Source organism: Eublepharis macularius, chromosome 5 (assembly GCF_028583425.1).
Source record: "Eublepharis macularius isolate TG4126 chromosome 5, MPM_Emac_v1.0, whole genome shotgun sequence".
Lineage (NCBI taxonomy): Eukaryota > Metazoa > Chordata > Lepidosauria > Squamata > Eublepharidae > Eublepharis > Eublepharis macularius.
Window position 1 is genome coordinate 38,104,344 of NC_072794.1, and position 26,381 is coordinate 38,130,724.

General features: G+C 39.5%; 1 protein-coding gene across 1 annotated transcript; it reads left to right on the plus strand.

Moving 5' to 3' along the window:
- Positions 1-220: 220 nt before the first annotated feature.
- On the plus strand, positions 221-26,381 carry RO60 (Ro60, Y RNA binding protein). The gene is made up of 9 exons (XM_054980025.1): positions 221-463; positions 3,170-3,774; positions 7,040-7,260; positions 7,439-7,585; positions 8,680-8,811; positions 9,418-9,534; positions 11,211-11,324; positions 14,106-14,252; positions 15,355-26,381. Exons 2-9 carry the CDS (start codon positions 3,195-3,197, stop codon positions 15,505-15,507), a joined length of 1,611 nt encoding a protein of 536 aa, XP_054836000.1. The 5' UTR covers positions 221-463; positions 3,170-3,194; the 3' UTR covers positions 15,508-26,381.

The window sequence follows — 26,381 nt, forward strand, 5'->3', positions numbered from 1 at the left end:
AAACCAGAAAACTCCCTCTCGTTCATTTCCTGCTGGGATGCCTATGGGACATTTCTCCTGAGTCTGAGACTGAGGCGTTTGCCCCTCTCTGATACCCACAGGAAATTGTGGCCGGTGCCGGTGTTTCAGGTTGCGACCGCACTAGCCGACCTCAAACCCCCAGGCTCCTCCAAGAGTTAGACGGGGCGGGTCTTCCGGGTTCATTCTTGTCAGTCAGGCACAAAAATGTTTCTGGCCCCCTCTCCTCCGCTAGGGAAAGCGGGGCGGGGATAACAATGCGGGGCTTCTCCATCCGGGTCCCTTCGCAGCACCCGGACGTGAGAGAAGTTGTCAGGCCGGGGGTGGGAGAAGCGAGCGCGAAGGGATCCTGAGGAGAAAGGAAACTCTCCCTTCCCCCCGACTGTTCAGCGCCGGGAACCCTTCCTTCATTGCGCTCTCGAGAGTCGCAGAGGTAGCCGCGCAGGTACGCGAGCTTGCTGGAAGCGGTCGGGGAGCCTCCCGAGGAGGGTTGTCAATCTCCAGGTGGGCCCTGGAGATATGGGATTCCAGCTGCTCTCCAGACCGCAGAGATCAGGTCCCCTGGAAAAATGGCTGCTTTAGAGGGTGGACTGTATGGCATTATGCCTTGCTGAGGTCCCTCCCTTCCCACACCCCGCCCTCCCCAGGCTCCACCCCCCCAAATCTCCAGGAATTTCCCAAGCCAGAGTTGGCAGCCCTGTTCTTGAGGCTTCCGTTCCTTCACTGTGGGCTGAGCTTGAACCTTGGAACTCCTGCGGGGCTTATTCTTTTAGAGACTGCTTTTCAGGGGTTACAGTTTTATACACACCCACACCCACCCTTCCGCCCCCGTTACACATTCTAAAACCAGAAATCTCCATGGTGGGGGGAACCCGCTTATTAACAAGAGGGCTTGTTCTATGAACGGAGGTGGAAGAGAGAGTCCCTGGAGTAAGGGTTTCAAGCCTGTACTGTGGAATTGTCTGGAACGGTTTGCTAAATTAAATAAGAGTTATTGTTTATTAATTACATATTTTTTTAAGTAGCACAAGGTGATGCATAGTTTTAGGTGAGGAGCCTTAAACAAATCGAGGTGCATTGTACCTTTGCATCCTGAAAGCTATTGCAGTTATAAAAGTTAGAAATCAGTTAGAAATGTCCAAATAAATAAATAAACAGCCAGCTACATTGTAGCTGTAGCATAGTGGTTAAGCGAATCAGCACTCTGCGGGTTTGATTCCCACTACTGCCATGAGCAGTGTTGGTGGCCTTGGGTAAGCCTCTTCTCTCAGCCCCAGCTCCCAGCTGTATTGTGGGAATAATAATAATATTGTGGGCTCTGAGTGGGGCACTAATCTGTCTAGAAGAGCGGTATATAACTGCAAATACTGTTATTCTTTGCTACCCTCCTCCCATCTAATCAACTGCATCGTACCTTTACATTCTGATGCCCTTCTTTGCAACACCCCATCTTCTGGCTGGGATATAAAGGCTCAGAGATCTTCATTCCTCCCTGTATCTGAAGAAGAGAGCTTTGGCTATCTTCAAAAACGTATTGGTCCATTGGACTCCAATCCTGCAAGGTTTCTGCAGTCTTCAGTAATAATAAATGCACTTGCTACTGTCTGTTAAATGCTGTAGGATATGAAAAAGAAGATTTAAGTAGGCAGCGTTCAGTAGTTGTTTGCCATATATCCACTAGTAATTGGTAGTACACATGTAGTACATGTATTCTTTGTCTAAAAGAGGAACTGCAGGATTGGTGGTACAGTGAAAACAACAAGCCAGGCGAGTGAGCCACTTCGAGAAAGGATTAGTAAGTTATCACATATTCAAACATACATCCACAAGGGATACACTGGAAATTCGGAGTTGTACGCAGTTGTAAAATATACTGTATGGAAGTGTCTGCCTTGACTTGGATAGCCCAGGTGAGCTTGATCTGAGATCTTAGAAGCTAAGCAGGGTCGGCCTTGGTTAGTAATTGGATGGGAGACCTCCACTGAAGACCCGGGTTGCAGAGGCAGGCAAGGGCAAACACCTATTGTTATTGTTGTTGTTATTATTTATTACATTTCTAACCCGCCCTTCCCTCAAGTGGGCTCAGGGCGAGGTACAGCAGGTTTAAAAATACAATACAAATATTAAAAACAATTCATAAAGCAACAGTTTTTCATAAAATCAACAAACAGATAATAACTGTCCCAAGATAGGGTCAATTCCAGATTCCTGCCGATCAACATATGGGGGGAGGGAAGCAGACAGATAATGTACTGCAACCCATACGTGGGTCAGCTAACAAATGGGCAATACATAGCCCTGTGCTGTACCCATACTTCGGGCAGCCGGCTGGTGGACACTGTATAACCCCACACTTAGTGGGAGGCTGGTGGGAGGCTCAGTGAGGATCTCATGCTGGCTTCAACCATATGCCTGGTGGAACATCTCTGTCTTACAGGCCTGGTGAAATGATAGAAGATCCTGACGGGCCCGGGTGTTAGTCTCTTACCATGAAAACCCACCGGGGTTGTTGTAACTCAGCTATGACTTGAGGGCAGTGCACACATACATGGAAGTATATACGTTGACTATGCTTTTACTGTACATAGGACAAGTTGGGTTGATTTTTATGTGTCATTTTTCATAATTCCTTGTGTTTTAAATGTTCAAGAAGTACTTTTTGTTCAACTAATTTCATTTTGTTGCTGTAGAAAAAAATTACTTCTCAGGTCTAGGAAAATTTAAACATTCTAGCACCAGCATCAAATTTTGTAGGTCAAAGTAACTAGTAGTGACATTCTTAGCAGATCCACTCAATGGGGCTTATACTCTGGAAAGAATTGCTAGGATTGCAGTGCTAGTTCCTAGGACTTTCTAGTTTCTTTGTCTGGAGATAGTAAACCAGAATTTGTATAACACATGCTTAAACCTAAGCCTGTTAAAATAAATATGTGCTGGTTTAATAGTGTTGTGAGTCTCGTTACTGCTTATTTTCAGGTTTCTTAAAAAATGAGCATAGATTTAGCATACTTTTGAATGATAGCTGCATATATGACTATAGAAAAGAGGATAAAAGCATTCATTTTTGCTCACACTATGTAATCCACCTTGGATCTCTGTGAAAAAGGCAGACTATAAATAATAATATTTTTGTGTGTGCTTTTTCTTTCAGGAAATCGTCTAACACTAGAAAGGTAATGGAGGAAGCAGCTCCCCAAATGCAGTCCTTGAATGAACAGCAGGTGCCAAACTCTGAAAATGGATATATATGGCAAGTTACTGACATGAATCGATTGTGCCGTTTCTTGTGTTTTGGTTCTGAAGGAAGTACTTACTACATCAAGGAGGAAAAACTGGGGTTTGAAAATGCTGATGCGCTACTCAGGCTTATCGAAGATGGCAGAGGCTGTGAAGTGGTACAGGAAATAAAGACGTTCAGCAAGGAAGGGAGAGCAGCAAAGCAAGATCCCGTATTATTTGCGCTTGCAGTTTCTTCACAGTGTTCTGATGCAAAAACAAAGCAAGCAGCTTATAAGGCTGTCCCTGAAGTCTGTCATATTCCAACTCATCTATTTACTTTCATCCAGTTTAAAAAGGACCTCAAAGAGGGCATGAAGTGTGGCATGTGGGGTCGTGCTTTGAGAAAAGCTGTTGCGGATTGGTACAATGGAAAAAATGGCATGGCTCTTGCCTTAGCAGTTACAAAGTACAAACAAAGAAAGGGTTGGTCTCACAAAGATCTTCTCAGGTTGTCCCACCTTAAGCCTGCAAATGAAGGTAAATGACAAATGAGAACATTCTAGTACAGCTGTGTTTGTCTGCATTAAATTGTCTATATACGTAGGAAGCATATAAAACTGGAGAATGATTGTGACTCTGGATCATTGAGACATTACAGAAATGATGTGGTTCCTAGAAACTCTGCTAGTATATAAATGCACATGTGAGATCAGAACTTTAGAATATGCGCAGTGTCTGGAGTTCTGTTACACTGCAGACCCATTCCATAGACATGTAACCCTGAAATTTCACCCATGACTCTACAGATAATGTGAGAAGTGGCTTTTGTTGTAGCATTGTTATGTAACATTTTGCGTAATGGGTCTCATTTTGCAAACAGCTTGTCAATATTATTTATGCATAGGGTTGCCATGTCCCTCTCTTGACAACTGGTAGGAGGTTGGAGGTGATGGAGGCACTCCTCTTTATGATGTGTGTGCATGCCAGTGTGTGCGCGCACACAAACACTCTTGTGGCCCAGTTGATGATCTCACTTTCATGATCAAGAAATGACAGCATTGTGCCAGGTCCAATTCTTTAACAATTGTCCCCAAACATAGTGTTCTTGCTACGTTTTGGCCCGATTGCTGAAGAATTAGCTCTGGTGTGATACCATCACTTCCAGGTTGTGCTGGAAGTGATGTCATCAGCCAGAGATACAGATGCATGTGCCCATTTCCTTGGCATTCCTCCTGTGCAGGCCCATTTCCTGCCTCCTTCTGCTGATCAGCTGGCAATCAGCAGGCAGAGGCAGAAATCGCCAGAAAATTACTTGCCATGGGGTAGGGGGTGGGGTGGCAAGGCTATTTATGCAGATTATAATTTTATTCGGTATTGCTGTTTGAAGGGAAAATGTCTCAAATAGTTTTTCAGGCCATTAATTGCTGTTTTAAACATTTATCTGTCTTGATTTGGGCATAGCGCTGACATATTTATTGCTTCTAAAAATTGCATTGTATTTTATTTTCATCAGTTTAGTGGTGTATAAGTGTTAAAATAGAAATAATAGATTGAGCATCAGCTTTATGAAAATACATATTCCATTTATATGAGGGTTTAAAATTGTTTTATTTTTTGCATCAAATACAGTTGCATTAAATACATCTTTGTATACAAATAAGAGTGAACTATACAATTCAGAGACAGGATTGTTTGTTGTATATACATTCTTTTTGCAAATATTTCCTTTTTGAATGCACATATTTGGGGCTGCCATATTTTCCCTCTTCCATAATACTTTATCTCAAGAGCATCCAGTGAAGCTCATGGGCTGTAGGTTCAGGACAGACAAAAGGAAATACTTCTTTACACAATGAGTGATTAAGATGTAGAATTAACTGCCAGAGGCATCAGGCACAGACAGCTTTAACAAGGGATTAGACAGAATCATGGAGGATAGATCTATCAGCGGCTACTAGCTGTGATGACTAAAGAGAACCTGCACATTCAGACGCAGTAAATCTCCAAAAACCAGTGCCAGGAGGTAATGTTAGGGGAAGGCCTCAGCTTCTCTGCCTTATCATTGGTCCTCCATAGCAGTTGGTTGGCCACTGTGAGAGACAGGGTGCTGGACTAGATGGACTGCTGGCTTGATTCAGCAGGGCTCTTCTTATGTTCGTATGGATCAGTTAGAATGTGTGAATTGTTTTCAAGGAGGGTAGCACAGTATAGCTAGTGGAACAAGAGTAGGTGGAAGAAGATACTCCCGTCACCTGAGTATCCAGAATGTTGGGTCTAGGAACATTCCCAAGCTTTGAGGAAAAATAGTAGTCTAAGACAGGCATATTATCTACGTCCAGGTCAAGAAGTCCACCCACTTTAAACATCTCCATCTTGTCTGGCCTAAGATTTGCTTTATTTATCTCATCCAGACTATTATAGATCTTTGATGGTCTTCATGGAGGCTCTTGCCTCACCAGACAGAGAAAGGGGTTGGGGGAGCTGGGTGTCATTAGCAAACTGATAACAATTGTATATCAAATTCCCAGTGGTTTCATGTTGATGTGGAACATCATGGGAGATAAATCAGAGTTATGTGGAACCTCACAGTATAATTTCAATGGAGAGGAAAATTAGTCTTCTGGTAACATTTTCTGAAACTTGCCCATAAGCTGAAAGTGGAACCTTGGCAAAGTAATGCCTCGTATTTCCAACTCACATAAGCCGTTAAGAAGGATGCTGTGATCAATGCTAACAAAAGTTATAGAGTCATCTAAGAGAATCAACAGGGTCAGGCTCCTTCTGTGTTTCTGCTCATATAGATCATAAGTCAGGGTGTTTAAGGCAGTTTTGTTCTTTAGCCTTGGCTGGAAGCCACATTGAAAGCACCAGGAACTTTTTAAAAAGCCTGCTTCAACCACCTTGGCCTGGAATGACAGGTTTGAAACTGGTCTATACTTCTCCAGTGCAAGAGGGTTAAAAGAAGAATTAATTAACAGTGGTACAATTGCTTCCTTAAAAACAGATGACCTGACTCCTTTCTGCAAAGATGCACCATGTCTTACTAAACATATGATAGTGGAGCTGTTCTGTCATGGGGCTCAGTGAGGTCAAATACATTTAAAATATGGATTTAAGAGTATTTGCATTTAAAGTATTAAGCATTTATTTAAACTAGTTTTGTTTTTTTTAGAGTAGGATTTAGTTACTTAGTTACTAAGTTACTAAGATGTTTACATCTTAGAAAATGGAATGGTGTTAAAACAAACTTGTTTCTACATTCTACATATCCCTTTACCCATGGCCAAGTGAACTCTGGAGTTGCAGGGTAGGAAGGCCCAGAATTCTCTCCTGCTTGCCATAAGCCTCTCTTTTCAGTGGAGGTGGTGGCGGCACAAGTTTTAGTGTGTGTGTGTGTGTGTGTGTTTTAAATTTCTCCTTGGTTCTTTCCCACAGTTTCTCTTGCCTTTTTCTGCAGAAACAAATAAAGCAAAGACTACACCAAACCAGGAAAAATCCAGTGTTTCTATATTGTAACCACAGAGAGGCATTGCTTGTAAATTGTATAATAAAGCTGTCTGCCTTAATGCTTTCTCTCTCTCTCTCTCTCTCTCTCTCTCTCTCTCTCTCTCTCTCTCATTATTGGTAAAATCAAGATGATAACCTTACAAATTAAGTATATTTCAAGGTAATTTTTTTTTATAATCTAGTGTTTTTTAGATAATGCTGAACAGTTTGGAGAAGGGTGTCTCTCTTTCAGACCATCTTATAGAATTCTTTAAGAGACGAACAACTGGGTCCTTTTTTCTTATCTTTTAAACAGGCCTTGCTGTAGTTACAAAGTACATAACGAAAGGGTGGAAAGAAGTCCAGGAAGCATATAAAGACAATAAGTTTTCTGCTGAGACTGAAAAGCTGTTAAAATATTTGGAGGCAGTGGAGAAGGTGAAGCGTACAAAGGATGAGTTGGAAGTGGTTCATTTGATAGAAGAGTATAATTTAGTCAGGGAACACCTCCCCACCAGCCATTTGAAATCTAAAGATGTGAGTAAGTTATATGACCATTAATATTTTTTATCATGTTACATCATGCCTACTGTTTTTGTGCATGTCGCTAAATGTGCATACTTTTTGAAATTATTTGTAGTTAACTTGAAAAGGACAGTTCTTAACTTGTTACTTGCATGTCCTCTTGTACTAATTTTAACTCGTTCTGTACAAGGTATGGAAAGCATTGTTGCAAGATATGCCTTTAACAGCAATATTGCGGAATCTTGGAAAGATGACAGCAAATTCTGTACTTGAACCAGGAAGCCCAGAAGTAACAACGGTTTGTGAAAAGCTAAGAAATGAAAAACTCCTTAAAAAGGTAAGAATTTCTTTGTGTATTACTTCAGTACACAAAGTCTGTAGCTTTGCTTAAGTTGTTCCACTAACAGAACATCAGTGTTGATGAAGCTGCATTTGTTAATAAAGGATTATTTAATGTTTGGGATTTCTACGTTTCAAATCCTGATCGATGGAAGTGCATTGGATCTTTAGAACACAGGAGGCTCCACTTCAAGGGACTTATGAATAGGGCAACATTGTAGATAAAGCTCTGGAAATAAGAGTTTGAGGAGTTATCTTTCTGCACATTGCCAGTTAGTGGTTAAAAGAAAATGTTGGGAATCATCCTCTCAGAAGTATTAATGGGTTAGTTTAAAGTAGCAAAGTATTATTAGTTTCTCTGCTGTTTGACATTTATAATTTTGGGGGAAAGTGTTATTTTGGACGAGTTTGGAACCCTTGTTTAGTGTAGGATCAATCCTGTGCACTTTCAAAGAACAATATTTGATGGAGGATATGAGAAGGGTAAAAACTGAGGGAAATAAGTTCATGGGAGGTGAATGGATATTGAGGTTCTAACAGAGCTTGGACCTCCCAGGCAAAATCTGTGAGGATACAGAGAAAATAACAACCTGAATGTGACAATGTTAAAGTTGGAAACACACTTCTTATCCCATTTACTGCAAAGAGATACTCTTTTAATGTATTATTAACTTATTCCCCTTTCACCCCAATGGGGACCCAAAGCAACTTAGTGTTCTCGCCTCTGTTTTATCCTCACAATGACTCTGTAACTTAGATTAGGCTGAGAGTGTGTGATTGGCCCAAGGTCATGAAGCAAACTTCCACAGCACAGCAAGGATTCAAATCAGATCCTAGTCCAACATTCGGACCATTACACTGCACTGGTTCTAATAGCTAGATGAAGTCACAGAATAATTTATTTCAGTTCTGCTGCTAAGGAGGCAATTAGCTAGGTTGTAGTCCTTTTCTATATTCTGTATAGATACAGAAATTCCTGTCACAAAAATGAAAATCACAGCTATAAAGAGAAACTATAATTTTTGAAACGTCTTTTTGGTTTTCTTTTCAATTAAGCAATTGAGAGTGTACTTTTTGTATTGCTTTTTTCAGGCTCGAATACATCCCTTCCATATATTGGTTGCATTAGAAAAGTACAAACGAGGATATCGGGGAAAACTTCATTGGCAACCTGACAAGGACATTTTGGAAGCTCTGGACTCTTCATTGTACAAAACCTTCCAGGTAATTGTTACATATTGTAAATACGTGTGATTACATTGATTGAACAAATTTATTGGTTTAGAGTTTATCTTAAATATTTCCAGTGCAGTGCATTTTTAGAGAAGTATTGTAGGGTTGACAGCTGGCCAGTTGAAACTTACAAGGTGATCCCAGTTCAGCATTGACAAAAAACTCATGAAGACAAGAACAACTGTAGAGGTGGCAGCTTACCTTTTTATTTCTTTGTAGTATTATCTTCATCTGATCCAGAGTCACAGATAAGCAGTGGCTCAGCATCCCCAGGCCCTCAACCTTTACTTTACATCTTTATTAACTTCTAGATATGCTCTTTCTGCTTTCTCTATTCGTAACAAGTCAAAGCTTTCTTTGGACCCACATTGCAGATTATACTTCTGCTGTTGTCACCTTCTGTTGAGTTTCTTGTGGACCTAGTATTTGGTTGGGAGAACTCAACTGAAATGAAAAATAGCATATGTATATTCTCTTGGATATTTAAGTCCATTCCCACAAGTGTGTAACTTTGTGGACATTACTGATTCAAAATATAAGTATGCTTTGCAAAAGCAGCGATAATTAGGTCTTCTGACTTTTCCCTTCTTCCTTTAGATAATAGAACCAACAGAGAAGCGTTTCTTGCTTGCAGTTGATGTCAGTGATTCAATGTCGCAAAAAGTTTTGGGCAGCGTGCTGAATGCTAGTACAGTTGCTGCAGCAATGTGCATGGTAAGATAGAACTTGTGTTACATCTGAATTCTTTTGATCCAAACCTGAATGTGAGTGATGTTGTGTTCTTTTTTTCCAACCCAAACATGCAGCTGCCTAAGTACAGACTCAGTCAAGCCAAGCCTAAAAAGTAGAGCAGCAGCAGAGACAGAGAGGGACTTGCATCACCTTAGGGAAGCTGATCTTCTAAATTTAAAGATTAAAACCTTTTTTTACAAAATTCAGAGAGTGTAAATAAAAAACTCTGTGAAAAATCTCTGTGTGAAATTCACAAAACACTCTTTATTGTGTGTAAATAAAATGGAGCCCCATACGTTCAGAGGATTCCCACAGTCAATCTGAGAGTCTCTACTACAAATAAAGACCTTGAAGGTCTAAAAGTAAGGTGCCATTCATCATGACCCCCTCATGCTCCCAGTAGCTCATTATTTTTGACATTCCATGTAGAAAGGATTTATAGATGGATATAGGCTCAGGCTGACAGAACCAGAATATCCTAGCTCTTGAGGTTAGATCATATTTGGAGCCCCCCATGCCGTATGCCATTCTAGCCCAGCCCATCTTCAGCAATTTATTTATTTACTTTGAATTTCTATTTTGCCCTCCCCACGAAGGGCTCAGGGCAGATTACAACAGTTTTAAAAAAATTAGAATTAATTTATACAATTAAAACCATAGATTTAAAAGAGAATTTAAAAGAGAAATCCGCTCATACAATATACACTAATTACAATCAGATAGCAGCAATCAATAGGCAGCAAGCATGGCTCAACAAGATAACAACTTCCTCTGTTCTCTCACACCTCACTCAATACCCTCCCGTTCCAAACAGTATTTCTTTAGTTGACCTGACTGGGAGAAAGTATCTTCATGGTGGCCTGTTCCTCCTTTGCTAGGTCAAGATGGAGCCACCCAGAAACAACTGCTCTGGAAAGGGAAGAAGGAGCCATCTTGAATGCTCTTCTTCTCTGAACTTTGGCAGTGGCAATGGAAGAGGTGCATCAGGCTGTGGGAGGGTGGAGAGAGTAATGGAAGATGGATGGGGTATGTGGAGGGCTACCATGGAGGTGAGGGCTGGATAGAGGAAGGGGGAGGTGGAAGATATGGAATGGAGGGAGATATTTTATGAATATTGGGGAGCATAGAGAGAATGCCCTATGGCAGTATCCTTCCATCATGCATGGATATGTTCATGCATGCATGCATCCAAGAAGATGTGCTTGCTGAGAGGTGGGTAAACGAGTGAGTGTATGATTGAGAGAGGCTGTGTGTGTATTTTCTTGGGAGAGAAGAATTTACATCTTTGTTAGCTTACTATGTGAGAAATACCTATGTGAGCTGAAGAGTCCCAGTCTCTCTTTGCTTTCCTTCTTGTGTTCTCAGTCCTCTCTTCTTAAAAAGTTGACCTCATTTTAGGTATTAAACCCCTCTCATCAAACCGGCTTGCAAATTCAGTACAATCCGTAAGTTTTAAAAAATGACACTAAATCCTGTTCTGCCTTGCTTCTACGCCAAACTTAGAAGGCATCAAGTTAGCAGCTTCACAGTGAACCACACCATTCTGATAGCTCCAGTTAGAAAAGAGACACTGACCTCTTGTTCCTACTCAAATATACAATAACAGCAACAAAACAAAATTGGCTATATTCTCTACTTTTAATTAATTTTTTCAATAGGTTGTTGCACGGACAGAAAAAGATTCCCATTTTGTTGCCTTTTCTCATGAAATGGTTCCTTGTCCTGTGACTGAGAACATGACTTTACCTCAAGTATTACAGAAGATGTCTGAGGTACAGAAAGCTTTTGATTTAATTCTCTCTTTAATTTTATGTGTAAAAAGTAAAACTATTGTTAATAGCAAATAGTATTTCATATCTGTATCTTCCATGTCTTGTGCCAACTGCATGACAGTAACGGTGGCCAAGTGGACTCACTTCTCCATCACCATTGTATCCACACATCTCTGGTGGGGCTTTTCCAGGATGTAATGGGACTTGTTTCTCATGGCCCTGAGGTTGTAGATGCGGAAAACATGCAGGCTTTGCGTGAGCTACATTTTATGGTTAAAATTGTTGGCATCCACTACAACTTGGATGCCAGGGAGGGTTCAGCTCAGTATCAGAATGCTATTGGAATGCCATTTGGTCCTAGTTGTATGGATGACTTTCAGTCATATTGATCCATGCAGAATTCACAAACAAGAACAAAATCCCTTTTATTAGGACCAACCAAATTGACTATGCCTTACAACATTGCTTAGAAACATGGGCTTGGCCCTTCTTGTGGCTGATAGTATCTAGCTAGGGGTCTGGATGGGTAATAAATGCTTTGCTGTGAGAGGCTGTAGTTCAGCAGCTTTGAAAGGTATGGTTTATGTATACTATTTGATTGTCCCTTGATATGCAAGGGATTTTTGCCTGGTTATGCTCAAGTCAGGTTCACCAGTGCAGATTTATGAGTATTGCATATTCTGATTATCTGTGTCCATGTCCTTTAGGCAAGACTGATATCTCTTTTCAATGCCAACTTTATGAGAGAAGCTTAGAGCTGTTTTTATTATCCCTCTTTTAACTAGTCATTCTGAATTTTCAATTTTAGATACACTGTCTTTTTTTACTTGGTGATAGAGATCCTAAAGTTACTCTTTCAGTAGCTAATTTTTTCTCAGTCTTTTTTCTCTTAAGACATAATTGTTTGTGCTGCTTGGGAACATTGACTTACGGAGTTTTGATGGGAGAAAGGAAAGGAAAAGTATGGTCATGAGATCTGTACTGAAGAAAGTGACCCTGAACCCAAATTATTTAAGTAATTACTGTGATGGCTGACGTCGCATTCTGGGGCCAGGTGCTTGAATTGGTGGTGGTGGCTATACAGCCTTATGCAATGTTGGAGGACACAGACACGTCAGTCCAGATTCAGGTCTGGGTTTGGGGTGACAGTGGCCTTGGTCATCCTGAGTGACAGCCTTGACCAAGAGAGTGTGTTGCTTCACATTTTCCTGGAACTCTCAGTGGCTTTCATTACTATCATCCATGGTGGACTGCTGAGCTGCTTGCTGAGTTGTGAACTGAGGGGGCTTTGGTAGTTCTGCTCTTACCTGGCCAGCCAGTTCCACAGGGTTGTGTTGGAGGACTACTACTCAGTCCTATGACATTCATGTAGAGGAATGTGTCAGGGGTTCATCTTGTCTCCCATGCTGTTTAACATCTATAAGGAAGAGATCATCTAGGGTTCTCATTCGATTGTGAGCTGCGTGTGGTTCTATATCACATGCCAACTACAGCTCTTCTTCTAATTTTGGGTTCTGGGAGTTTGTTCCATACCTCTGATTGCATGTCCAGGAAAAAAACACAGGTGCAATGGAAGAGAAGCAGAATTAACAGCAAGCTGGAGTTAAAACTATAGAAATAAAATCACTCGGGATGAACAAGCACCAGGAGGAGGAAGTAAAGAGGGGACATGAGAGAGAAAAAGGGAACGAAGGAGAGTGAACAGAGACAGAGGAGGAGACAGAAGCCAAGGTGGGAAAATGGAGGAGGTATAGATGACATTTGAGAGAAAGAGGGGAGGCAGGAGAGGGCTTGTCTTTGTCTAGAGAGCTATACATGGCAAAAGCTACAAAGAAGAACACACACATACAAAGTTTGCTTCTAGCCTGTTTTATGGGAATCATTTTAGCCTGCTAAACGTTTAATGCTCTAACTGGGCTTTAATAGTTTTTCATTTTTAATGTTGTGCTGTTGTATGATTTTATCATGTTTTACTTTCTAAGTTGTCTCAAGGAGGGTCTCTAGAGGGACAATGTATGCATTTTCTAAATCTATATCTATATATAAAGATAAGTGTCCTGACTGACTTATCAACGCCCAGCCCAAACCCCTGGACGTAGAAACATGAAATTTGGAGAGAACATTCCTTTCATGATGTAAACACCCACTAAGAAGAGATTTTAAGACATTCGACCTCTTAAGGGGCAAAAAGGGGTAAAATATGTTTTTCCAAAGGCATACAGCTTCCCTGTGTGTGTGGCTGGCAGGCTGCTGCATGTTTGCACCCCCTCCCACTGCCAGCTCGTCCACTCTTCCCTGATTGGGCTAGCCTTTCAAGATCATTTGCATATGCAGGCTGATTGGGGTTCACAACATTCCACACCTCATCCCCCCCCACCCCCCGAGACAGTTGGAACACAGAGGTAATTTTCGTATGTGGCCCGATTGGTCCTCACCCGCCACATTCAAAACAGTATGCAGTTGCTATTGGGAGTCATTGAATGTGTCCTGAAGGTAAAAAAAAAATAAAATCCTTTATAGAGGATTGAGAACATGATCTTTTTTGTACTAACTAACAGTTTCAGGGACCAATTAAAATGCATGCAATAAATACATGGAATTTAGTTTTCATTGCATTGAAAGATTATTTGGCTATAACAGTATTGTTATATATTTAGTGTATGTGTATGCTTTGTGGGTGGTTCATAGACAGTACAGTAGTAGTGCATATGACATGCAGTTCTTTTTACATCATGGTCCTAACATGAAACCTCTTGTGATTTGTTCTGTTCTTAATCCCAGATTCCAATGGGTGCGACTGATTGTTCTCTTCCAGTGCTATGGGCTCAAAAAAATGGAGTAGCTGTTGATATCTTTATCGTGTTCACAGATAATGAGACCTTAGCTGGTGATACTCATCCTGCCACAGCCTTGAGGAAGTATAGGGAGGTAAATATCCCTTGTATATGCTATGGTAGGAAGTGGGGGAAAGGTGCCTTCCCTTGCTGGGAAACTCCCTTAGACTAAGGGCTCCCTGGAAAGTAACCAGGTAACCAGCTGCTACCACTTAGGGATTCCTAAGAACATCTAGACTGACCTGTTGAGAAGGGGCCCTCTAGAACAGTACCAAAGTAACATGGTGGAACCCTGGAAAATATAGCAACTATGTAGTACCTTTGTGATCTAGCATGTAGGGAAAAAATTCAGAGAAATGCCCTGGAAGGAATATATTATACTAAATAAAGCCAAAGGAAAAATATATTCTCATTATAAAATGAAGTTTTATTATAGAAAAAAAATGGTGATCGGATTCAAAAGGAATAGGAAAGAGCCACACTGAATTTAGGATTTCTGTCACAGTTACAAGGCTGTGACGTTTCAGTAGAATATTACTATTTTATAAACTGTCATTTTGATACATACTTTTGCTGCTAAAAGAGGAAATATCTCTTCAAAACATTAGGTATAATAGCAGGAACTGCAGCCAGCATACTAGAAAAATGTTTACATTAGTTTTTTCTATTGATAATGGTTCTAATATAGTGTAACATTCATTTTTTGTAGATCAGTTTATATTAGTTGTGTGCATGTTGGATATCTCACAATTTTTGTAGCTCTTTGGCAACTCCGAGACCAACCCAGACTAAAATAAACAAGGCTGGAGTAGATTTGACTTCAGACATCCCATAATAGCTTCCTCGATCCAAGCAGAAAGTACCAACAATACAAAAAGAAAGCTGTCCACCGGTGAGGCAGCAGCAGGACAATCTGTGTGTCCAGGGGGACTCCACAGAGGCCAAGACAGATAGAATCAAAGAACCAGGGAAATGTCTAATGAGGAAGGCATCCTTAGTACGGAAGCCAGGAGCAAGGCCGGAGCTTGGACAGTGACAGAGAAATTGAACGTAGAATATTGTTCTCTGAGGGGAGTGGGGGAGGGTGGTCTCCTCCCGGTACTTGCCATAGTAAAGTCACTGAAGTTTCTTTTAAAGAATAGTTAATACATTGCTATGTAGCTACTTACTGAAAGATTGTTTGTTTTTGTCATTAGGTAATGGGTGTTCCATCCAAACTCATTGTTTGTGGATTGACATCCAGCAGCTTTACCATTGCAGACCCAGATGACAGAGGAATGCTGGATATATGTGGCTTTGATACAGGAGCACCAGATGTCATTCGAAACTTCGCTTTGGATCTGATTTAAATCTGAGCACCTACTTTATTCAATTTGGTTACCAGCTTGAAGACTTTGATCTGGGACCTCCCAGTCTGATTGTCTGACTATACTAACTCATGGCTGAGTTCAGTGCACCTATCAGAATGTTTAACATTTTTATAGAGGGATATAAAGAGAAGCATAGGTGAAGTATATTCTCTAGGAAGATTGATTACATCTGTTGCACATTGTTTAAGAATAACAATGGGAAGCCTTCTAGAAATAGCTACGGAACACAGTGTATACTTTTAATTTTTTAATAATAGGTTGCCTATACCAAGGTATTCCATCACTGTAGATTTTATTTTTCCATGAAGTGATTTTAATGTTTTACATTGTGTTGGATTAACAGTTGTTTACCTAAGTAGTTTTTATTCTTTGTATTGACAAGGGAAAGTGAGGCCAGGTCTGCACTACAGGTTACCTCACTTCTAACAATGCGCGTTGCTTCGCATTGCTTATAGCACATTTATATCTGGCAACTTGCTGCTTTCCCTGCTGTTTATATTAGATGCATACACTGTATCTACATATGTTGGGTTACTTTGGAACAACTGGATTGTTCCTAGGGATGGGTGGGTATTGTTTGGTCGATAAACCTCCTAGATCCACTCTTGTTTCAGAACAAGTCTTGCAAGAATTGCATAATTTTATATTCATGCATTATGATTGCACCACTTTGTAAATAAGCATCTTTTGCATTTTCTATGTTAGTTTGTGACAGGGAGTCTGTGTAATTGCACGTTATCAACGAAAAACGAAATTGAAACCCTAGCCTTTTGAATCAATAGAATTGAGGGGAACAGATAGCACAGACAGAAGTCGTGATGACCAATTTGAGGGATTTCTGTCTGTTTGCATTTTTGGATCATGGTGAATTGCTGTACGGAAATGTGCTCAACACAGTCGAAAGAGTGATATAATACAGTATCTATACAGATTCCCACATGCTTTCAGTGCAAATGATACCAATGAGAAGTATGTTACAGATGCCTCCAATCAGCAGTGACCTGTGGTAAAATATTAGTAACAACCTTAAGCCTTGCTCTTACAATTTACTTTCAGGCCTATACTATAGAGGAGTGGTTCTTGGAATGCACTAGACCATGTAACTGTGATAGGGGTATAAAAACTAAATATCAGACTTTTAGCTGAAGAATATAGAAGTTTTGGGTACAGTTGTACTTGATGTTATCAGGTTTTCTGCAGTCGAATATTCTGGGTGTATAGATTAAGTTCTCCTGTTCAACCCCTTTAAAAATGTGTGGGAGGTATACAAGAGCAACTGTGTTCTTAGCCTGAACCAGTTTCCTTCAATGAGTTTGTTTAGGAGAAATTCTCGGTTGACTGTACCTTTTGCCTTTAAAGAAGACCTGTATTAATCAGTGCAACGAGTAGAGCAGAAATCAACAGTAATACACGTATATTAGAGTCCTAAAGGCGCCATGTAGAAACTTCCTCAGTTTAAACAGTGATCCTTTTGAAAACTAGCAGCAACTGTATCAGAGTAATAGTGCAGGTTTTACAGAATGTTCTGTACATCTTGGAATCTGATAATACGTAAAATGATGAAAGAGGTGATATATATGCAGTGTTTTAGTATTTAATACTGGACTGCAGCTTTCAGTTGGTACAGCTGTTGGATTATATTTTTTTGGATTGACTAAAAACCCTAAATTCCTTGGCCAACATGTTTTGTTTTGCTTTAAACAACGTTTAGAAGCACTTAAAACATTGCTACCAGCAGACACCGTGTTAGATGTGTCCTAGCTTAATATATTTCTGAATAATGGTAAAAATTCATGAGTTGGAGGTTGTTTCGGTGTTTGCTAAGAGCTTCTGTCTTCTAGAGGAACAGCAGCTGAACTCTATTTAAAATCCTGGCATTTGAAGAATTACTGGCTGCATGGTTCTTTGTCTATAAATGACCTTTTTTATATATTGTAGAGTTTGAAAATATTTCCATGGTGCCAGGGCTGCTATTGAGTTCTAGGATGTTATTCGTTCTATATTGGCTCTTGTGTACATTCTCAGAAGACTCTTGAGCATTCTCTATTTAATTATAAGAAAAGGAACACCATTCTGGGTTCTTTGATTTTTCTGCCTCTAGAGAGATGCTCTGTATAGGGAATATGCATGGTTGATTATCAAAAGACAATTATTGGCAGGTACTGACAAAATGAGTGTGTGTGTGTGTGTGTGTGTGTGTGTGTGTCTCCCCCTCCCCCAATTCCAAATGAAAATCTCATATAAAACATGGTAGAATAGGAACTTCTATAGCATGAAAAGAAGACATAGTGATGCTTGAATTTTAAGCATATGCTTTATATGGTATATGTAAAGGTTTGGTGTGTATGTCAGGTGATTCAAAGAATAAACAGGTAGACATTTTTAAAAAGTGAAGTTACCTTGTATGGGTTTAATGTAGAACTACATGTTATTAAAATACAAAAAAGGAATGCAGCTATTCCCTGCAATTGTGCTTAGATCAGGATCTTCTCCTGCTGAACGGTCTTTGAAATGTATGAGAGATATACAGGACCAGTTGGTGCTTACTAAATTCTGAAAAGTTCTTTGTTCCATAAATAGAGATTTAGAGTCAGTTTCCAGATTTGAAAAAAAAAAGTTATGTATGGAAGACTGCTTATAACAGAGCATATAAGTGAAAAACTGAATAAAATACAAAAACTACCCAGGAGCTGCTCATTGGTTCAGAAGTTCAGAATCTTCTCAGAGGTTGAGATTCAGAGACTTAATTTAGGTATACCCAAGGCTTTGGTATGCCTAGTGGAGTTTTTACCTTTTACACTCCATGGAACAGCTGTACCCCATGTCTTGTATACCATTGATTTCTTGTAGAATTCTCCTTGGTTTCAAAAACCATGGCATGGAAGAATGGGACAACTGCATGATTTGTGCTTGACCTGCAAAACCAGAATTGCATACCATGTGGAGTGCACAATTCTAGTTTTTCGGTTTAGTTGCGAACGACTGCAGACAGTGTTGCCACAGACAAGGAAGGTGATTGCAGGGCACAAGCGGAGAAGAGAGTGCACAAATCCAAGGTTCCCTCCAGACTCATTCATCATTCAGCATTACCTCTGACCCATGCCACTGTATTCCGTGTCTGATTGTTATTGGTTATAGTAGGCTTAGTTTGTCTTATTCTGAAATTGTAGTTCACCTTGTTGACAAATGCTGATTGCCTGTTTTATAAATAACACTGAAAAAGCCTGGTAAAATGTGTGACTTAATCTCCCAGCTATAGTCAGAATTAAATTATTCATACACATTCTCTGAGCTGCCTTTTCACCAAAGAATATCTTACTAAGAGGAGAGTTCTGTGCCAGCGTTTTATGGAAAACTGAAATGCAAGATCTAGTTAAATAGTTTTGCAAATACTTGTATCTAAAGTACAGAGGCGTTCCTCGGGGACGTTGATGGCTGTTCTGATTTTTGTTTAGAGTGCTGTGAAATTATTTTAAGTCCTACGTTCTTCTGCCTGTGTTGCAGAAGCAGCCATCAGGCGGCAGGTCCGGACTAAAGGTATCATGATTGGTCCCACATGCAAGATGATTAGAGTTGCTGTTTTTCTATGTGCTGCATATTTGTATCACTATTTGGTCTTCGGTTCTGATCACCCTCCCCACTGTATACAAAATGTACAGCTTTCAAAATAATGGAATAGGAGCGGTTGTATGAATGTGGGAAGAACTGATCAGTTTTTGGTTGTTGGGTCAGTAGGTATAATGAAAAATAGCTGTGGGCGAGACTGTTATGAGCATGTTTGGGTATATAAAGGATTTGAATGAATACTTGTAGAAGGAAGATAAAACTTATCTATGAAATATGGATGCATTTATGCGTCAGTGACAGTATCCTTGCCATTTGTGCGAATGAGCTAAAAGGTTTTCAGGTGCTCACAATGGCCGCTCTTACTCTGTTTATTCTGCAGAAGTCCTATAAACATTAGTGCGAGTCTACTACTGAAGGCTGAACTTAGGAAAGAGGTTTCTAACTTCAGTAACTGAGCAATGATCACAGGGATTGGGTGTATAAATGCACCATTGTGTTTTGCTCTTTGCTTATTTTCTGTGATAGGCAAACTACACAAACCCCTAAAATAATGTAATAGAAACATGAAACCTTGTAAATACTTTTCTTTCTTATGGTAGAAATGCTGAACATGAGAAGGTGAAGAGAATTTGAACTGTTTCTGTTTTGATAAAGGCAGTTTGCCAGATTCTGAGAAGAGAAATGGTCATTGAACTGAAATTGTTTCCTCTGTTTTGGTATGCTTTTTGAAACCTGTACATTATCTTAAAATAATTCACGAGTTAAGGTACCTATGGTTAGCAGATAATTATTTTGTAACATTAGACCAGTGTGATGCAAAGCACAGCTTGCACAGGGGCCTTGTGTTCTCTTCTTTAAAGGGAAATGATTGATATGCTTTATGAGGATTTGCTGCTCTGTGTTTATAGTTCAGTCTCCTGCTTACAGAAAAGAATAGGGAAGCTCCTGCGTGTGCTGAGCACTATCCACACATCAGAACTTCTGACTCATGGCCAGTAAATAGCTTGTATTCCTTTATAGTATACAGCATATGAAGCTTTTTTTGAAAAAAACAAGCACCGATATCTTTCTGTTTCTTCCCGAAATATTGCTAATTCCCTTATGAGTCTAGGGAAAACATAGCTATTGTTTGTCTTCCATCTTTTTCATAGGTGCAAACGTTATGGAAGTATATGGAACATCTAAATGAATGGTACCATAAACTGGTAGCTTTCTGTTTTTGATTATTGAGGCCAACTTAATTCCCCTTCCCTCTTGGTTTTCTCAGGTTTGACAATTTCCAGCAACTTACTTCCTTGTTTCATTCCTTCCTTCCCCTTTTTTGCTTTATATCCTGTTTGTACATTACCTTTCATCAAATCTTGTTAATTCTAAAACGTAGTGTAGAAATCAATTCAACACTCTTTAGTCTTAACCATGGTTAAGGTAGCAGCCACAGGATTATGTGCTGTGTTCTCTCTCCTCTTGCATGTGAACAAACCTTCCGTCCTTTCCCACATCTCTAGTTGATGCTAACCAGGATTCAGTCTTAATCATGACTCTTCATCCGTTTCCATCCCTGATTCTTATGTTCTGATTAGTGCAGGCCATGGTTAACACAGGTGGTAATATAACCCATAGCTATAGATGGGGGTAGCATGGATTGGGGATAGGAATTTGTGGCAGAGGGATGGAAGTGTACAGTTACACAATGCTAACCCGTAATGGCAGTTCCATTTTTGAAATGAAAACATTTCTTTTTGTTTGTTGATTTTGTTTTGCTTGAGAATTTCCAAAGTCTGTTGTTAGAATTTGAGAAACGACCAACTTTTGAGTAGTTGAAACAGAAGTTCTGTTAAAACACAGTGGATACACGTGCTATTTAAAACAGGATCCATTAGACTGAATGGAAAGTTTCAGTTGCTCCCTGTTGTGTAGTGTGGAAGCATAAACTTATAACTAGTTATAGCTCTATAAATGGCATGTGCAGTCTGGTGTTGGGCACCCATTTAAGGAAAAATCTGCAGCATTTGGTTAAAACCAAATCTGCAACCCAAAAAACCTAACCAGTGGGATTATCTTGAGCTGGGCTGGTAAAGTAAGAAGAACCCGTCTTCTGCCATGTATGTGCAATTTATTGGACTGAAGCTTGGGCCAACAAAGTGTTTAGAAACTGGCAATTTCTAGTGTCTGTTGGTTATCTATGGACAGGTGTCATTAGTACAGACGGCTGCTTTACTGGAATTTTTAGAGGTAAGGAATATATGACAAGAACAGAGTAAGTTAATAAAATGGTACGTTGGAAGCATGCTGCCTCTAGTTCACAAAATGGTTCAAAGACTTCAGTAATTATTGTCTGAATGTATATATGCTTGTAACTTCGCTTCTAAAACTAAGGAGGGTTTTCTAACCTTTTCAGATACTTGTAAATCTAGAATGCTGCTTGGGATACAGAAATAATATTTAAGACTAATGCACTATATTGAGGCACAATACTGCCTCCATAATTATAACTCTAAAGGAGCACAATAAGCAACAAACCATCCTTCTCTTTGATACAGTTGGGGCGCTAAACCTGTTCCTGGCCTCTGCATCCTCAGACTACTGATGAGAGACATGATTGAATACTCCTCTGTTTTCAAAAATATTAAAATAAAATTCAAGCCTGTGTGCAGAAGACAAAAGTGGTACTTTCTCTCTGACGTGCCTGTTTTCTATGCAGAGTGATTTTGTTATGGAAAAGCATTAAGTCACGCGAGTCAGCACCTCCCATCTGAACTGGTTCTTTCCTCACACAGGTTTACAATCTCAGTTAAAATACTTTTTAAGTTCAGCCAGTTGCTCTAACAAGCTATCTTAAAGAAAGAAAAAGAAACCCAGAGGTCATCTGTTAAAAAGAATAATAGTTTGCTAAAATAACACATACCTATTGAGAGCAATATAGGTTTTATTTATGAATAAATGTTAATTGCTTTAGTTGGGTCATATACTTTAGTAGGAAGTCCATTTGAAATGACATAATCCGCAGTTAAGTCTGCCAAGCTGCTTAATTTTCAGAGCCAAATGAGGCTGCTAAAATGGGATGTGGCTTGTTTTAGAATGATAAATATGGTATTAGCTTCTTTGCTTTCTATAGAATTTCACTAATTGTACAGAAGATCCTTTTTCTGTAAAAAAAAAGCCTTAATTTGGTAAATAGTTTCATAATTAATGCTTAGAATGCCTTAAGACACATGGTATCATAGGAAATGGGCGCTCATTAGAATCTCTAGATGTGCAACCTTTTTTCCTCAAGTATTCATTAATGGATGTTTTGCCTTAAGCCACACCATTTTGAGATTTGAGTGTGTAGAATACAACAGGTTAGCACTACGCTGGAAAGGGGGATGAGTGGTTTACATTTATGTGCAAACAAGGATCTAAAATAAAATGTTAATGTAGATTCATCAGTGTAGCCTAGACATACCAACAGGTTTTGCATGTTTTTATTTTTGCATTTATTGATTGAACTGTTTTGTACTATTGGAAAACACTGTACACAAAAAAGTGGTAATCCATTAACCAGATTAATTTATTTTTTTTAATATTGTGAGAAGATTGACCAGCTTTTGAATGACAATTCAGTATCAGTTCTTTAAGAAATGTTGAGATAGAAATATTTACCAGCATTTGTGTAGAATATTTTTTTTAAATTTTGTATGTTTAGTATGAAATATGTGTATTTGTATGTCTAATTTGGTGGAATAAAAATTACTTAACAGGGTTGTGAAGAACTTGGCAAAACTTAGTAACTCTTGCAGTTACAGGAAAAAATAGTTATCCGGGTCTCTGTGTGTATGAATTTTGCTTTATACATGTTAAAGGTGCACTACACATTTCAAAATAAGAGGCCTGCCAACAAGCTAATGTTTTATTTATTTAGACTTTATGATGGAAGTAAATGTATACATTTCAGTGTTTAGCTTGAGTTTTGAATTAGAAATTGCTGCTCATCTCTGTATAAAGAGCAAAGACTGCCTTCAGTAGTCATTGTTAGGGAACCTACAAAAAACATGAAAACACACAATTTGACTGTTTTTCCATTTTTAAAAAGGCAGTTGGAGTTTCATAAATTCATTTGTGGTCATGTAGTAAGGCTGTAACCTCCGGTAATATTTCTGACTACTACTTTAAAACAAGTAAAATAAGCCTTAATATCAAGTAGCACAGTGGCTAAATGGTTCGGCTGCAAATCAGCACTCTACTGGTTTGAATCCCACTACTGCCATGAACTCAGTCGGTGGCCTTGGGTAAGCCACTCCTCTCAGCCCCAGCTGTATTGTGGGCATAATAACAATACTAACTTGTTTACCGCTCTGGGTGAGGCACTAATCTGTCTACAAGAGCGGTATATACGTGCAGTTGTTATTATTTTAAAATGTAGTGTACCTTTAACTGAGAGATGAACACCTTCTTACTAAGTAAGGTGACCGTAGTTTCTTTAGAGGGCAGGGCTTTTGATCTTACTCATACATCCCTCATATTTGAATAAATGACTGTTATAGACACAAGTGAAATATTCCTTATCTACATTATGATTTGTAGAACATGGCAAGTAAAATTAAATTCTATGCATATCATTTCTTGGGACTGAACATTTCCCCCCAAAGCCACTGCAAAGCCATTATGAGCTTATTAGCAACATGACCACCACATGGTAAAAGGATGTATGGAAATGTGGTGAAAGGATTGGATGCTGATGCAGTGTTCCTTGTTATGCCTTTGCATGTTCTTTACTCAGCTTCTAGGCCCTTTTAAGCACAGCAGTTTTTGCCTTTTGATCTCGGTCTTCAAATAAATCTGAGATTGGTATGTGGCCTGTTGGGAGATTTGTATAATAGTTGTTGATGTCACATAAACACTGGTAACTTCCCAAGGTAGAGATGTTTCACTATGAAATTTCAGAAGTGTGGGTGGAAGAATGGGCATTCACTTAAGTAAACTGTTTATATCTTCCCTTTTTAACCTGGGAGATCTTTTGTTCTCTCTCAGCTGATAACACCACCTATTTTGAAACATGTTTTAGGAGAAGGGAGATGGATAGACACCTCACAAATGTTCAGCTAGTGAAAATTCAGTTTCAGAGTTGGCTTAATATTGTTCTAGACGACTACATTGGGTGATACATCTGTAGCAATTTGCATGAATCTGGCCTTGGTTTTTTCATGGTGGGCGACACTTTTACTTCAAATGTCAAATGAAACAGCAATTTATCTTTAACTCTACTGAGTTTGTGAGACAGTGACTCAAATCTAGTTGGCTCTGACAAATGCTAATTTCTTTGCCTTCTCTTTCTAGCCTGGGAGGGTGTCACTGGAGAGCAAACCAGAATTAAGTCAGGATGTCTGTGTTTGTACATCACACAGAAAAAATCACTAAAATTAACTGTGGTTAATCAACTCCAGATCCTTGTTTGTTGGGCCCTAAATAACCATAGTTAGTGGAGTACCTGCATTCAGATTGTCACTTTAACCGTAGTTTAATTCACCTATGGTGTCATGTGATTTCTGAAGTGACCTTTTGTTACTTAGAAACAGCAAGTGGAGCAGAAAACGTAGTAATGCTTCATGGAGGCCAAACAGCTCAGCCAAGTTCACTTCATTGGCTCAGCATTTCAATGCAGAAGGAAAATGACAAGGATAAAACTGGACTCTGAGGAGGAGTTTTAGGGACAAGATTTCATTATGCATGGAGATTTTTAATTGCAATGCCCACTAATACTACTGTAATGCCCTCATCATTCATGCCTTTTCCATTTTTCACCAGCAAGAAACTGCAGACTTTGACTTGGGAATCTTGAGTAGTTGTAGTCAGCACTGAAGCCTCTTAGTTCCTGGAACATACCCTAAAAGAAAAAGCTCTAGGAACAGAGTGGCTTGTGAAAGTAGGTCACAAGTTTGAATTTTTGATGATGGTGCATTGAATTGAAATTCGTATTTTGAATTACGTATTTTCCTAAGGGCAACATTACTCCTGTGGATATGTTGGCTTCACACTTGATGCTTGGGTTAAAAAATACTGAATGATATAATGATATGCCTCATAAATTGAAGGGCAGTTCTTCTTGTCCTATGACTATGCGTTGTAAAGTAAGGTCATTTGTCTAACCCTAAAATTAAAAGTATGGTGCTCTGGTGCAGCTGTGTTCATACTCTAGCTTATATTCTAACTACTAGTTTTTAAGAATGCTGATTATATATACATGTCAGCATTATCAAAGAGGGGCTATTACAGCACAGGTATTCCTTGCTTGATGATTTGGAAAATACTCTCAGGTTCCATTCAGGGCTGTCTAGAATGTACATATCCTAAATTTTGGAAGCAAGCAATTAGGAGGAGTGTGCAGATAAATCTTAAAAGTTATACTGACATAATGGAGGTTGACTGTGGGAAGTACCAAGTACCAGAGATCTCTTTTTTTACTTAAAATCTTTTCTTAGATTTTCTTTACAACCACAAGGACAAGTAGTCTTGGTTTTAAATGATAAAAATGGGAGTAGCCCATTTGCTTTCAGAGCAATGTTGGCTACAACTGCTAAAGGTTCCCAAGACAAAGTGGTAAAGGCATAAATGGTTGCACCTGGGGAATATAAGCATCTAAGCTGTAATATTGACAGCTACTTTCCTTTGGATGATTGCCTGAATGCAAATTTAGATCCATGGTCACGTCTTCCTTATTGTAACTTCTAACCCTCCAGGGCTGTGTGTAGATCTGAAAGGTCACCTTCTTTGAAGGCATCCCCATGTGGAAAAGGGATAGGTAATCTACCACTCCCCTGTCATTTCCTCCTCTCATCCTCTCCTCAGGTTCCAAGTTGCATGGTGTAAATGTTTTGGGGGCATTAGGATTATTTACATGCATTGCAAGCTTTTTAGTATGTTGTTCTGTAACATAAATACATCTAATTCTGAATGGGGCCACAGATTGTGGATTAATAGATCAGTAAAATAGAATTATGGACAGAGAGAGGCCTGGCAACTGGGTGTAGCAGTGTCCATTGTGCAACTGAGCCAGACTTTTCCTAGGGGGAGGGAAGGTAAACTGAAGCAAGGGGAGAGGGACAGATGAAGGTAGGTTTAAGAAGGAAGCAGGAAAAGGGGAGAAGTTATGGGGGTTGCTAAGAAAGGAAAACAGGAAATAGTAGAGGAGGGGAGATACAAGGCAAAATGAGGTGCCCACAAATCATTGCAGATCCCCCTTGTACTTAAATATTTGTGCCTATGCGTCCTGTTTTCTATTCTGTTCCCCATTCAATAAACTCTGACTA